Source organism: Ictalurus furcatus, chromosome 7 (genome assembly GCF_023375685.1).
Source record: "Ictalurus furcatus strain D&B chromosome 7, Billie_1.0, whole genome shotgun sequence".
NCBI lineage: Eukaryota > Metazoa > Chordata > Actinopteri > Siluriformes > Ictaluridae > Ictalurus > Ictalurus furcatus.
The window spans coordinates 16893436-16908602 of NC_071261.1; the positions used below are offsets into that span (position 1 = coordinate 16893436).

General features: G+C 37.2%; 1 protein-coding gene across 1 annotated transcript; it reads left to right on the forward strand.

Moving 5' to 3' along the window:
* Positions 1-8: 8 nt before the first annotated feature.
* sepsecs (Sep (O-phosphoserine) tRNA:Sec (selenocysteine) tRNA synthase) lies at positions 9-14470 on the forward strand. Its single transcript, XM_053628975.1, has 11 exons — positions 9-477; positions 3303-3457; positions 5279-5397; positions 5479-5637; positions 5992-6145; positions 7325-7427; positions 7523-7652; positions 8167-8258; positions 10338-10431; positions 10799-10889; positions 13978-14470. The coding sequence occupies exons 1-11, from the start codon at positions 364-366 to the stop codon at positions 14222-14224; spliced, it is 1458 nt and encodes a 485-aa protein (XP_053484950.1). The 5' UTR covers positions 9-363; the 3' UTR covers positions 14225-14470.
* Positions 14471-15167: the final 697 nt, after the last annotated feature.

Below are 15167 nucleotides of genomic sequence, written 5' to 3' on the forward strand. Positions count from 1 at the left end.
GGGACGCGTAAACAGGAAGTGTAATAGCGGTTGTCATGGGCTGGAAGCTAAAGCGGCTTGCTTCTCCCTAGATAAGTGCCCTGTCTAGGGTGTGAAATAATGTGTTATACACCATATCTAGTGGATTGCATATCCAAATCAATAGCATTTAGGATTTACCCATGCTGACTGGTGAGTTTCCTTAGCCAGGGTTTCGTAAGTGCACTGAATGAGTTTTTTCCGAAGCACGTTAATGATTAACAATAAAAGCGGTGGGAGATTTCAGCCATAGTGCAGGCTCGAAACAGCTAGCTAGTTAAAGAAAACAGTAACAACCCAGCAGTGCCTTCAGGCGCGTGTCGGTTTGTTGTACAGCTTTGAGGGATGAATGAAGAAAACTTCCTGCTGAGTGAGAAGCTGGTGTCCGCTTCCTATGTGCGGCAGGGTGTCCAGGCTCGCCGCGGTCATCAGCAACTCGTCAGGACTCTGCTAGAGCAGGTAGACTTCTCATAAAACCCTGTACTGAGCACCTCAACCACCAGAAATATGCCAACAATATCCAAAGAACAAAACAACAACAACCTGTTAGACAGCACGACTATATACAGGGGGGTCCAAAGGTCTGAGAGCATCAGTGAAAATGCTTCTGTTGTGCCTTCTTTTCTAATTTAATACAGCAGCTTTCATTACAAATCCTTTTATTGACAGCAACTTGAGTGAAAAGTAAAATCTTTAAAATATTTAGTCAAGTCGAGTGGATTTTTATTAGGGCTGGGTATTGCGACCAATTTGGCGATTCGATTCTTATTTATATGGTTTCGATTCAAATAGATTCTTATTTATATGGATTCGATTCTTATTTATATGCATTCGATTCTTATTTATATGGTTTCGATTCAAATAGATTCTTATTTATATGGATTCGATTCTTATTTATATGCATTCGATTCTTATTTATATGGTTTCGATTCAATTAGATTCTTATTTGCATGGTGTTGATTTGATTCTTATTTATATAGATTCGATTCTTGTTTATATGGATTCGATTCTTATTTATATGGTTTCGATTCGTATTTATATGGTTTCAATTCAATATCGATTAGTTATCAATATTTCATTTAAAATGTTAGTTTTGCAGACATGTTATCAATATTTTAATATAAATGCTGGTAACTGAAACCCTCCTACTTGGCTATATTACTGAAATACACGTTTTCATTACCAGTAAGGCCCACACGATTATGTTGAATTACTTTTACTTTGAGTAACAAACATTGTAACAAGAAATCATAAATATGTGCATACAATGCACACAAGGAGCAGAAACTGTACAATGCATATAACTGTAATAAAAAAAACAAAACTGAAATTCATTAACAACTTGAAACGTGTTTAAGAAATAAAACCATTTTCAAAATTCACAACATGAAAGATGGTGATATTCAGGACCAGAGGTGAAGTACAGATAATATTCACATCCTCTCAAGTAAAGTAATCTCTCAAGAAATTCCCGGATTTATTGAATCGATTCCTAATGTGGGTGCTTTAATTGAAAGAATGTGAATATTATCTCTACTTCGCCTCTCGTCCTGAATGTTGTATTGTTGAAATGTTTAAAATTGTACGCACATATTTATGATTTCTTGTTACAATGTTTGTTACTCAAAGTAAAAGTAATTAAACATAATTGTGTGAGCCTTATTGTTAAGGTAAACGTTTCGTATCGTTTCGTTAAATTGTAGATTGAGTAAAATCTGAAAATCGTTATTTTTTACCAGCCCTAGTTTTTATTGTCATTCCTCTATATAGCTTGTGTACAATTGAACAAACGGGCGTTTCTCCAGGACCATGGTGCAACACAGAACAGTATGCAGGACTACATTAAGTGTAAATACACAACAGTGTGAGACAGAACAAAACAATAAATACACAGAACATGGGCTTTAAACTGTTGTGTAGTGTAGCAGCCCAAGTATAGCAGCAATATTGGCAGCAAAAACGAGTTCCGTAACACAAGAGTGACCGATGCATGCAGCTTTGTTGTTTTTGGATCTTACTGGGGTAGGTGTTTGGCTTGCCCAGGTGAGCATTGGTAAGCAGCAGGGTGTTGAGTAATCTGACTGCCTCAGGGAAGAAACTGTTGCAGAGTCTGCTGGTGGTGGCATGGATGCTCCTGTACGTTCTGCCAGATGACAGGAGGGTGAAGAGTCCGTGAGAGGGGTCATTTGCAATACTGGTGGTTTTGCGGATGCAGCGGTTGTTGAATGAGGTGACGATTGTGGGTAGAGTGACTCCACTGATCTTTTCAGCTGTACACACAATTCGCTGTAGGGTCTTGCGGTCAGAGGCTGTGTAGTTCCCGTAACATACGGTGAGACAGCTGGTCAGAACGTTTTCTATGGCCCCTCTGTTGAAGGTGAGGATGGGAGGGGGAAGTTTGGCTCTCTCCGCTTCCTGCGGAGGCGCTGCTGGGCCTTCTTGACTAGGTAGGTGGTGTTGAGAGCCCAGGAGAGGTCCTCTGTCATGTGCATACATAGAAACTTGGAGATTTTGACTCTCTTCACAGTTGTTCCATTGATGTGCAGTGGTGAGTGGTCCACTTGGGTCCTCCTGAAGTCGACAATCATCTCTTTAGTCTTATCAACATGAAGAGATGGATTGTTGTCTCTACTCTATTCTGCGAGCTGGTTCACCTCCTCCCTGTATTCTGACTCATCATTGTTGTTGTTGAGGCCCACGACTGTTGTATCATCAACAATCTTGATGATGTTATTTGAAATGTACTTTGCAGCAGAGTTATGAGTCAGCAGTGTGAACAGCAGTGGACTGAGCACAAAGCCCTGAGCGGCGCCGGTGTTCAGTGTGGTGGTGCTGGTGGTAGAGTTGCTGATCCCGATGGACTGAGGTGTCCCGGTCAGAAAGTCCAGAATCCAGTTGCAGAGGAAGGTGTTTAAACCCACCAGGCTCCACGTTATCAGTTGTTGGGGGATGATTGTGTTGAATACTGAACTGAAGTCTGTGAACAGCATGCTCTTAAGTATATGTGCGTGTGTAATAGTTTGCCCCACATCATTCTTTTTATGCCATCTATGAGACATCATTATATAATGCATCACTCAGCCCTAATAGTTTCACTGTTGAGTTATTTATAGATTTAGATTTTAGCTCTCTCAGTTAATATCATGCTCATCGCTCACTGTAGACTACTGTAATTGCAGTGCCTAGATGCTACTGTATGATTGAACTGTACCTTATTACTTAACACTTGCTTTCTTCTAAATAGGTAAAGGTGCTATTTGTGAGATGTTTCCCTGTCTTCCCAGGGCAAATGTCCAGAGGAGGGATGGAGCGAAACCACCATAGAGCTCTTTCTGAATGAGCTCGCAGTCATGGACAGTAATAATTTCTTGGGGAACTGTGGAGTTGGAGAGAGAGAGGGCCGAGTTGCCTCTGGCCTGGTGGCCCGAAGACATTACAGGTAACTTACATGCTAAGTTTCATTTACATTGGTAGAATGGTGGCCTGGTGAGCAACGGCACAACTTTGTGTAAAATGAGGAGGAATGGAACTATTACATTAGTAGTTCAACCAGTCGCCATGCGTTCAGTGTCAATCCAAGAGCTGCAATATGTGTGTTTCCCACTGTCTTTGGTAACAATTAATAGAAATCTATAACAACTTATAAATTGCTTATTTATGAGCTCAGTGGGGGGAAAATAATGCATCACATCTGGGTGCACCTGTCACAAATATTACATTTTGACTGGATTGTCATACAAGCTGTGTTTTTATGCCACTTCTATAATATAAGCATAACAGTAGGGTAAAATGCACATGCACCTTATGAAGAGCAGCCAAATATCAGCATTAAACATGAAAGTAAATAAAGTTTCTGACTATCTTTTAGTAACAAATGGCAAAGGTAAGGCCTGACACAAATAGCTTAAGGCAAGGCACAAAAAGGGAATAGGATAATTTATATAATATCACAATTAATCTTTGCCAGCTGATTGCCAGTAATCAATCAGATATATGCAAGTATACAGTATATTTTTGTACTGGACACACGTACAAATATACAACTATATTTTGTTTTTGAAATATTTTCAAAGTGTTACTTTATATATGCAAATGGGGCTTAATCTAATAAAAAAATGAATGCATGTGCTTCCTTTGTAAAACAGGAAATCTAGCCGTTGGATCATTCTTCCAAAAACTTATATTTTTTATTCTGAATATAATAATAATAATATAATAAAAAGATTTTCATTGTTTCCTTTCTAGTAAGTGTGGTTTATACAGTTTCTAAAGCAAATGACAGACAGGTGACAAATTAAAGTAAAAGACAGTTTATGTTTTAGTAAGAGGGTGTTGAACCAACATGAGCCACCAGAACAGCTTCAGTGCACTTTCGCACAGATTCTACACATTTCTGGATCTGTAGGAGAGTGTTGAATATTGTTCTTTCAAAAGAAATTTCTTCAGTTGTCCTTTTTTCACGATGGTGGTCGAGACCACCATATGCCATAGCATATGCTTTACATCATTTTCATATTTCTCAAACCATTCATGACTTGTGGATGAGGACGTTAAAGAATAAAAGGTGCTCACGTGGACAAGTGGAGTCTAACCATGCCAGTAAATTATCCCTCATGCAACATAACCATGTCAGCATGTTTTCCTTTAATTTGTCATGTTGTGTACATAGCAGGAAACATGCTTTTCAAGGATAATGACATGGTGAGTGACATTTAACATTTTCACTTAAACTGTTGTAATTAAAATACTCAGCAAATGTTTATTTCACTGTATTGGCACCTCACGACTACTGCATTATGTGTAAATGAGCAACTTTTGAAAGTTTAGCTCTGCCCCACATAGCACTCATCATGTCGTTATCATATTTAAAAATCTGAAAAAACTGATGTGACAAAACTCTGCATTTCTACCTTGAGTGTCTTGCCTTAAATATATACCTGTAATACACAAGAAGTTTACAGGACAATAGCAACAGTCATCAAATTATAACTCCGTTCCACAACAAAGTATACAGTGGGTACAAATAGTTCATAGATCGAAAACCTTCAATTAAGAATTATGATTAAAATGTTGGTGTAACAATTTGAATATATATTAGTGAATGCTGTGTTTGCCTACATGCTCTTATATATCTATATGAGGACATATAAATGTCATATTTAAAAGTAAAAGAACTAGAAATAAATGTGTTGCAGAATAATGTAAAGGTCCAAGCATGTTACAAACTAAGCTGAAGCTCATATTCAGTTCTCTGTCTTAGATTGATCCATGGCATCGGCCGCTCTGGTGATATTGCTGCTGTTCAGCCGAAGGCCGCTGGCTCCAGTCTCCTCAACAAGATCACCAATTCAGTAGTGCTGGATGTTCTCCGATTTAGCGGTGAATGTCACATGATTACTTGGATAAATTTGCTTTCTTGTATTAATGAATTTATTGGATGAAGCTGTTTTCTTCACACAGGTGTTAGAAGTGTGTCATCATGCTTTGTGGTGCCCATGGCAACTGGAATGAGCTTGACGTTGTGTTTCCTGACACTCCGACACAGGAGGCCATCAACACGCTACATTCTTTGGCCTCGCATTGACCAGAAGTCCTGTTTCAAATCCATGATCACTGCTGGTATGTCTGTAGTATGACATTAAAAATAATTAAACTAATTAATTAAATAAAAGCTGATCACATAGTACAGTCAAGATTATATTTCTATTGCAGGTAGACAGCTTGAGTTAGCTACATCTTACCATAGTTCTCATATGGTATTATATGGTATCCTATCCTTTATAATTGATTTTTTTTTTGTTGATATTATGCTATATATTGTACTGATATTGTATTATAATACAAAAAGCTTCTCTGCATAGTCAGCGTTGTTCTGTTTTAGTGGAGAGATGCATATAAACACATAAGCAATATATTTATTTTATGTCAAAAAAGATATCAAATACCTGTATTGTCTGGTCTAAATATGAGCAGGGTTTGAGCCGGTGGTCATTGAGAATGTTCTGGAAGGAGATGAGTTGAGGACAGACCTGGAGGCTGTGGAGAAGAAGATCGAGGAACTTGGAGCTGAGAATATTCTGTGTGTTCATTCCACCACTTCCTGTTTTGCTCCTCGCGTCCCTGACAGGCAGGTCAACTGGCCAGTTATGGTCTGTCTCAGACATAATATTTCTTACAACTTTCCATGGAATGAAATGGTACACATAATAAAAAGTTCTGTAGTCAATTACAGGTGCATCTAAAAAAAATAGAATATCGTGGAAAAGTTCATTTCTTTCCTGTAATTTAATACAAAAAGTGGAACTTTCATATATTCTAGATTCATTACACATTAAGTGAAATATTTCAAGCCTTTTTTTTCTTTTAATCTTGATGATTTTGGCTTACATGCCATGGAAATCAAAAATCCAGTATCTCAAAATATTAGAGTAAAGAATTTATGATACAGATATGTCGACCTGAGAAGGGCTCTAATCAGCTAATTATCTCAAAACACCTGCAAAGGTTCCTGAGCCTTTAATCGCTCAGTCTGGTTCAGTACACACAACCACAATCAATTTTCTGATGAAAGTAAATGTTGCATTTCATTTGGAAATCAAGGTCCCAGAGTCTGAAGGAAGAGTGGAGAGGCACAGAACCCAAGTTGCTTGAAGTTCAGTGTGAAGTTTCCACAGTCAGTGATGATTTGGGGGGCCATGTCATCTGCTGGTGCTGGTCTACTGTGTTTTCTCAAGTCGAGAGTCCATGCAGCATCTACCAGGAGATTTTAGATCACTTCATGTTTCCATCTCCTGATAAGCTTTATGGAGATGCTGATTTCCTTTTCCAGCAGGACTTGGCACCTGCCCACAGTGCCAAAACTTCTAGTAACTGGTTTACTGACCATGGTATTACTGTGCGTGATTAGCCAGCCAACTAAGCCATCTAATCATCAAGATTAAAACAAAAACGGCTCGAAATATTTCACTTTATGTGTAATGAAGCTAGAATATATGAAAGTTCCACTTTTTTAATTAAATTACAGAAAGAAACTAACTTTTCCACGATATGCTAATTTTTTTGAGATGCACCTGTATAAAGAGAATGTAAAAAATTTGCAATCAACTGTATTTAAGATTACCAACCAGGAAGGGCGAAGGCTATCATATATTTTCTCTGAGTCAAGTGATGCCAGTCGACCGCATCTTTTTGAACAGCTGCTCATGCACCGTCAGGGGCATATTTAAGTTTTAAGAAATAACCTGTCTACAATTAAGATAAATACATAAAAGACATTCAAATCACTTTCATGCCTCTCGTCGTACAGGTTGGAAGAGCTCTCTGTTATGTGTGCCAAATATAACATCCCTCATATAGTCAACAATGCTTACGGAGTGCAGTCATCCAAATGCATGCACCTCATACAACAGGTAAAGCACACATGCTTATCTAACTCTAACATTTTGCTGTTGTCTTGCTTTGGTTAAGCTGTTCAGACATGTGAGCTAATTGAGTGTATTTACAGGGTGCGCGATTGGGCAGAATTGATGCCTTTGTTCAAAGCCTGGACAAAAATTTCATGGTTCCTGTTGGAGGTGCCATTATTGCAGGCTTTGATGAGGACTTCATTAAAGAGATCAGTAAAATGTACCCTGGTTAGTGTGTGAATCACTTCCCCTTTGTCTCTGTGAATGTGTTTTGTAAATGACAGACTCAGTTTGAGCACTTTATCAACATTTCAGATCAATAAACAGTTCAGCATAAAGAGCCCATTCGGTTTATTAGCTATGTAGCTGATTTCATGCAAACACACAATGTTCAGCTTCTGAAGCTGTGGTTGTTAGACTTGAGATATTATTTCTCTCTGCATGTTTTTTTTTTTGTCTCAAACTGTTGTTCCTTATTATTCCCACCCTCCTACTGCAGTGTGAATACCAAATGCTGTAATATTGATTGTGCATTCCTTTATTATGGGACAGGTTTTACTATTTTGAGTACTCCATATCCTGTACAATTTCTATCAGAATGTTCTTTTCTGTCAGAACTGTTAGCACAGATATTTTATAAATGTGAAAAATACTTTTTCTTTTTCTGTTACACCCTTATAGCTTTTTATTATCAAATTTTTGCCCTTGTCTGAATTTATCCTGATTTACTGCTGTCCAACAGGTCGTGCATCAGCTTCCCCCTCTCTGGACGTGCTTATCACTCTGCTCAGTCTCGGGGCCAGTGGCTATAAGAAACTCCTGTCTGAGAGAAAGGTAAACCGCAGACACACTGCACTGATGCACTCAGTGCCCAATATGCTGGAATGTTCTTTTCTCTGCAGCACCTGCTAACATAAGAGAGCCGGCAGGGAATATTGATTGAGGGGGAGCTTTCAAAATAAAAAGGCTGTGGTAGTTGTGTACAACTGTGCAGTGTTTTAGTGCATGAGCCACCTGCATGTGCTGAAGCGTTAGTGGATAAATGGCCATGTCACAGAGGAATAGCTGCAATAATTCCTCTCCAGGCTTCAAAAAAGGAACAAAGGAACATTTATCTGTATCATAAACCAATAAGCCAATAGAAAAAAATAACTGTTTGTGTGTGTGTGTGTGTGTATGTATGTATGTATGTATGTATGTATATATATATATATATATATATATATATATATATATATATATATATATATATATATATATATATATATACATATACACATATATATGTATGTGTGTGTGTATATATATATATATATATATATATATATATATATGTATATATGTATGTATGTGTGTGTGTGTGTGTGTGTATGTATATATATATATATATATATATATATATATATATATATATATATATATATATATATATATATATATATAATATAAAAATATGGATAATCCACGGCTAGGTGTGCATTACACGATTTGAGTGCACGATATGGAGGAAAAGAACCACCTGACGCGAAGCGGAGTGCATTAAAATTGTGTAACGCACACCCTGTTTTACCACAGTCACTTGCCAGCATTGACATGTTAAAGCTGTCGTTGATGTTTGCAAAATTAGACTGATAACAGCGGTTAATTTTGCGTTCGTTATTTTATATACGGGTCGTTAGATCTAGAATTCTGCCCGCTGTAAATCATGCACAGAGATAAAGTAGTGCTATAAGATTATATTTATTTGAATGGATTTGTAATAAATAGTTATTAGAGAGAGAGAGATTGCATGTGTGAATCAGTGTGCCGCATCTCTACTAATACCACACTGTGAGTTTAATTTTATGTTACTATGTTTACAGTTGTTTATAGGCAGCACATTAATTTAGAACAGTATTTAAGCTGGCCAGAACTACCTGTGGTATGTCCGGTTCTAACGCACACCTTCCAGCCAGTCATGTGTATATAAATAAATAAATAAATAAAAAATAACAATTTTTTTATATTTATATATATAATATAATATAATGAGGGAGAGACCCTGGTGTATGTATGTGTATATATGATGGATGGAACCTGATGGAAAATCAGGTTTGTACCCATTCTGTTAAATTGTGTATTTTCAAATAACAAGCATTCAATAGACTAGATTTGTTTCTGTTTTCTTATTTTGTACACATGATTTAATGAACAAAATGAAATAAAAGATAATCATGTTGCATTTTTTTTTTTTTTGCTTTTGTTTGTTTGAGTTGCACCCTGATAGTTTTTATAGCCACAGATTTTATAGCCAATGCATTTTGATTTCATTTTGGACAATTTCTATTGGTCATTCATCAGGACACACAATATAAATGTCAGCTGTCATTTTAGAGGTTGTGAAATATTAATAACTAAAGCATTAGGTTTGTTTATGACCTCACTATTCTATGAATATAATAAAAATTGTTTTGAATGATCAACCTAATGCTGTTATTAGAGGATTTCACCATGTCAATATGTTTCAATGACAGCATCTTGAGGATAAAAACAAACGTGCAAAAAAAACGAAACAGCCTTTTTGTTTACTATGCTAACACAGGAATTATCATGTGTTGCTGCATAGATTCATTTTGTCCTCTGTAATAGTGCTGAACTGTAAAACCATCAGCACTGCTATTTATAGTACACCACTACCATTAAAGCATGAGGAGAGCTAATGGGATGCTAATAAAGGCATGTAGAGGAAGACAGGAAAAGAGAAAGGGAGGGAGCGGGTGATAGGAGGACAGCAGGAGTGAGGAATAGAGAAGCAGATGGAGGGAGTATGTCAGCAGATGGAAAATTGCAACATGAGCAGTAAACAGTGTGTGCAGCAAAAAATGGCTGATTATTGTAGGGCTATTTATAACTGTGATTTCGTACTGCCTGAAGGAGCTGTACAACCACCTGGTTCAAGAGCTGAAGATACTGGCTGATAGCCATGGAGAGAGACTGCTGCATACACCACATAATCCCATATCACTGGGTGAGACACGCACGCACTGATAGAAATCTGAGAGCTGGAAATCAGAGGAAACATGAACCTAAATGATTCTAGTGATTTTATTCTTGCTTAATCTTATTAAGGGTATTCACATTTTTCTGAGTTGCTGTTTAAATACTGCAGACTCATAGGCCAGTTTAAGTTGGATGTCACGGAGGGAATTCCTTATATAAAAGTGTAAAATATTACATAGTGTGAAGCAGTCATCATTTCAAGTCTGCAGCAAAACACTGTCACACACCGCATCACTTATTTCCCTGTGAAAGTTATTGTATGTCAGTTAAGTTAGCGAACTGACGATAAAATACATTTTTGTGCTTAAAGGCTTTTGTCATTTTGTCCTCCTCAGCTATGTCCCTGGATGCTCTTCAGGCTAACTGTGATAAAGCCATTACCCAGCTGGGCTCTATGCTCTTCACCAGGCAGGTGTCGGGAGCCAGGTGAGCTTTTTCTGCCTACTGGGCAGTCCTGACCAAAATATGCGTTATATTTTCATTCCCACTGTAGTTGACCTTTTTTCCTCAATATTATACACTATATTCCTATATTATCCTAATTATACACTTGTTAATATACCCAAGTTAAGGTTAAGATTCCCAAATGTGTTGTTCTTTCTACAAATTCTTGATTTGAATATTAATAATTCAACCTCTTCATTTATATCAACTCTTTAAACTCCTACCTTTTTATTAAAGTTATTCATTATAACATACTGTATTATTTTCTACTAATACTATAGTATTATATATTACTATTAGAATATATTATACTATATAGTCTATCTAGAGTGCAGTTTCTAGGTAAAGATGTAATGTAATGTGAGTGTATGTAAGTGAGCATCATCAACAGGTCCTAAAGGGTTAAGTTTCCAAAAGTTTTTTTCCACATTATATTTTCCCGCAGTAAGAACCAATTTCGGTTCACGGTGGATATAGAATGGATAAACTGCTGAATTGCATATTAATGTGAGGGCTAATTTAGTATTAATGAGGGGATTTAGTATTGCTGCCCAGTTTCATAACTGCAAGTGGAGATCTCTTTCTTATGTCTTTCTCTGCAGCAGTGATGGAGATACATAAATATTTTATGTTATCATAAATAAGTTACTCAAGCAATTCCTGCTGTATCTTTATATTTGTTCAGCACTAATGTTTTCTATTAGCAATTTTTATGTTGTCAAAAAAAAGCACCAGTTTGTCCATATAAATTATTCTTCTTTTTTGTTTATAAAATAGTTATTTTTTTATAATGCAACTAATCTGGTGCACTAGTCATTTTTTCTTGGTGTAAGTGTATTTGCTCTGTGTAGAATTAATCAGTTTCATTAGAGATAACAATACACTGCATGCAAACATCATTAATCCAAATGACAAATTTAAAATCAAATTAAAAATCACCAGATACAGTAAACTGAAAGTGAGGCTCAGGTCAATATTTTGGAAGCATTAAGCAAAAGAGAGTAACTTCTAACTGCATGTCTGCAGTGTTATCCAGTTGTCTAATGGGTTTAGGCGTACACATCAAGACCTTTTTCTATTGATTTTTCTGATTCGGTGAGTTGATGGATACATGGTCTAACACGTTTAGTGGACTTCTAATAGATATACTAATGCGTGCTGTGCTGTGGTAGTCATGATTGTCTCAGAGTATATTTAGAGCCATTAAATCAGTGAATTTTCAAAGCTGTAATATTTAAGACTAATTATGCAAGACTATAACGTGACTCTTTTTTTTCTATGATTATAATTATATAATTATTAATATAATTTTGTTAGCCACACAAAACCTGACCATATGTCTTTATTCTGTTTTGAATACTAAACTGTGTAATAAATTTACCTAAAAAAAAATATCTGTAGATAACAGTATAATGCACAGAAGCACCTAAAACTTTATCCTTATCATGAAACTTAGGTTTTGAATATGCAAATTGTGAATGCATCCACTCACTTCCTCTGGTCAACTGGTGCTGCCGGGCTGTATTTCCATATTAGAACACGGCAAGCTGTTGTATTTTTATGGTGCAATAACCGGTCTCACATTCAATATTAACTCAGATCGAGCTTTTCAGTTCCCCCATGTTGCAAACCTGCAGTAGTGATAATTTACACACTTTGAGCAGTCAGTTGACTCAAGTTAATTTGTTAAAAAGGACTCGATCGGAAAAACATTTAAATTGATATTTACAGCATTTTTTTTTTACAGGCACACCTAACCAGAGCAACTTTATAGAAGTGCTTTGTAGCCTCTATATATATTTTAAAAAAAACACACATCTTCATGCTAATTCATAAGGTCAGGGACTAAGAATACCATCGAGCTAAAACCATGTTGGGGGAGTTTGTTTATTTATTTATTTATTTATTTATTTATTTATTTTATTTTTTAAATAGAAGTGTTAATACGAGTGCTTGGTGAGTGGTGGTTCTTCTGTCTTCATTTGAAAACAGCCAGGTGAAGTTCATTTCACCACCTGGGTGCCAGGACGGTAAAGATTCATGATGTATGTCTTCCTTATACCTTGTGGGCTGGTGGGTTAAGTGTTGCTAGAGGCTCAACATGATTGTGGTGCAGTGCAGGGTGTGATGAGTGCCTAAAGTGCATTTTTGGCTTGCAGGATTATACTGGAGCCAGTGGAATTAACACAGTATCAGTGTGGTGTGGGAGAACTTGGGGAAGGTTGAGTCTTGCAGATCTGTTCTGCATCAGGTGGATGCTAGGGCAGACCTACACAAGGGACTGAACAGGCATCTGATTGGCCTCCATGGATAGAAATAGCCAGATCCTCCTGATGTTACAAAGGAGAAATCTGTATGACTGAGTCTGAGGTTAGCAATGTGACACAAGAAGAATGTCCAGAACTACTCTAAGGTTGCGTGCAGTGTCAGATTGTGCGATCTGAGAGTTGCTGAGGAAGATCACAAAATATTGACATGGGGATGCATCTCCAGGGATGTACAGCAGCTAATTTTTGCTGGGATTTAGTTTCTGCTGATGAGCTGCCATACATGATGAGATGTCCTTAATTAAAATACTGTTGATCAGAGTCCCAGCTTAATTTAATTGGAATTCACTGCTCTGTGAAATACTGTGAGAATCTGGTTTTTTTTTCAGCTAGCTTTACAGAGCAGCTGCAGCTGTCCTAAAATAGCTAAAACGGCATAAAAATCTATTTGACTAGAATGTCTATCCAGCTTGGTCATTTCAATTGCACCTGTCTGAGCTAGTGATGAAAAGATGTATGTTTTTACTAACAGAGCGCGACTGTTAGGATCTTGATCGAGGCCCTTAATCCTCATAAGCTTGGATTGTGTCTTCTCTCAGTTGGAAGCCACTTTGGGGAAAAAGATTCTGACAAATATGCTGTAAATAAATTTGCTTGTCATTTTTAGGAAAATTCCTTCTACTCTTCTTTTTGCAGGTTGATTCTACAATCACGTTTTGACATCCATTTAAAAGAGTGGCACAGGAAGTGTCTTGATAGATTCTAAAATTGTTCCTGAACTAGTTTCCTCTCTATTGTTTCAGGGTTGTGCCACTGGGAACCGAACAAACTGTTAGCGGACACACGTTTCGTGGCTTCATGTCACATTCGGATGCCTACCCATGCCCATACCTTAATGCTGCTTCTGCTATTGGCATCACCAGAAAAGACGTGGAGCTCTCCATCAAAAGGCTGGACAAGTGCCTCAAGGCCCTTAAGAAAGACACAAAGGGAGAGAAGTGTGAGTCAGTATCATCGCCTTCAGGTCCTGATGACCAAACTGTTCCCTGAACCAAATACCGCCTTTAAAAAGATTGTTTGTGAGATCTGTCTGTATTGCCCTTCTCTTCTGGACAAAGCTGAATAAAAGAGCCAATTAAGTTTCCTGTTTTGTACTGAACTGGGAAGTAGCTTTAAAAAGCATCACCTGCTGAGGTTTTTAGTTGCTGTCTTCTCTAGCAAGCCAAAATATTTGGTCCAGGATATGACTGAAGACATTTATTAATAAAACTATTTCATTTAATCAGTTTAAATAGTCTTCCTGGTCGCTATTTATAGAAGCTCTTTAATGGTTTATGGATGCTAGGGGTGACAAAAATATCATAAATATCATATTATGATACGTGAAGACCTTCCTGATGATATACGATACGGTATCACAGGAAGGTGAGATTTTGCTCAATGGGAACTAAACCAGTCCTATTGCCAGTGCAGTTAATGAACCCTTATTACTGGTAAGACTGATATGTACCTGGCTATATTCATACACCCAGCTGGTATTACTGATCCACATCGGCAGTTGATGAAGGATATAATAAGGGGGCTAGTTGTGAAATATATGCTTGCTCGCTATGCTGTGGATCAGTAGCACTGGATATAAAAGTGTGCTACCGCAAAGGATAAGAACCTGTTTAGAATACAAATGGGAAGCCTACAGGGAAACATATGAGAGGTTATGAAGCCTATACCTGAAGAATTGAACAGAAGCCACAAGAACTGAAATGCACAATCACCTCTACTAATCCACTTACAGTGTGTAAGAGTGCATGTGCTCTGTGTCTCAGGAGGGGATGTTTAGCTGTAGACATTTAAAATAGGCACTTATTTTCTCTCTCTCTCTCTCTCTCTCTCTCTCTCTCTCTCTCTCTTTTATTTTGTTTTTTTTTAGAATTCTGACTTAAAAATTTAGGTTTGTTTAAACAGGCACAGTATGCAATCTATGCTACAAACTTTA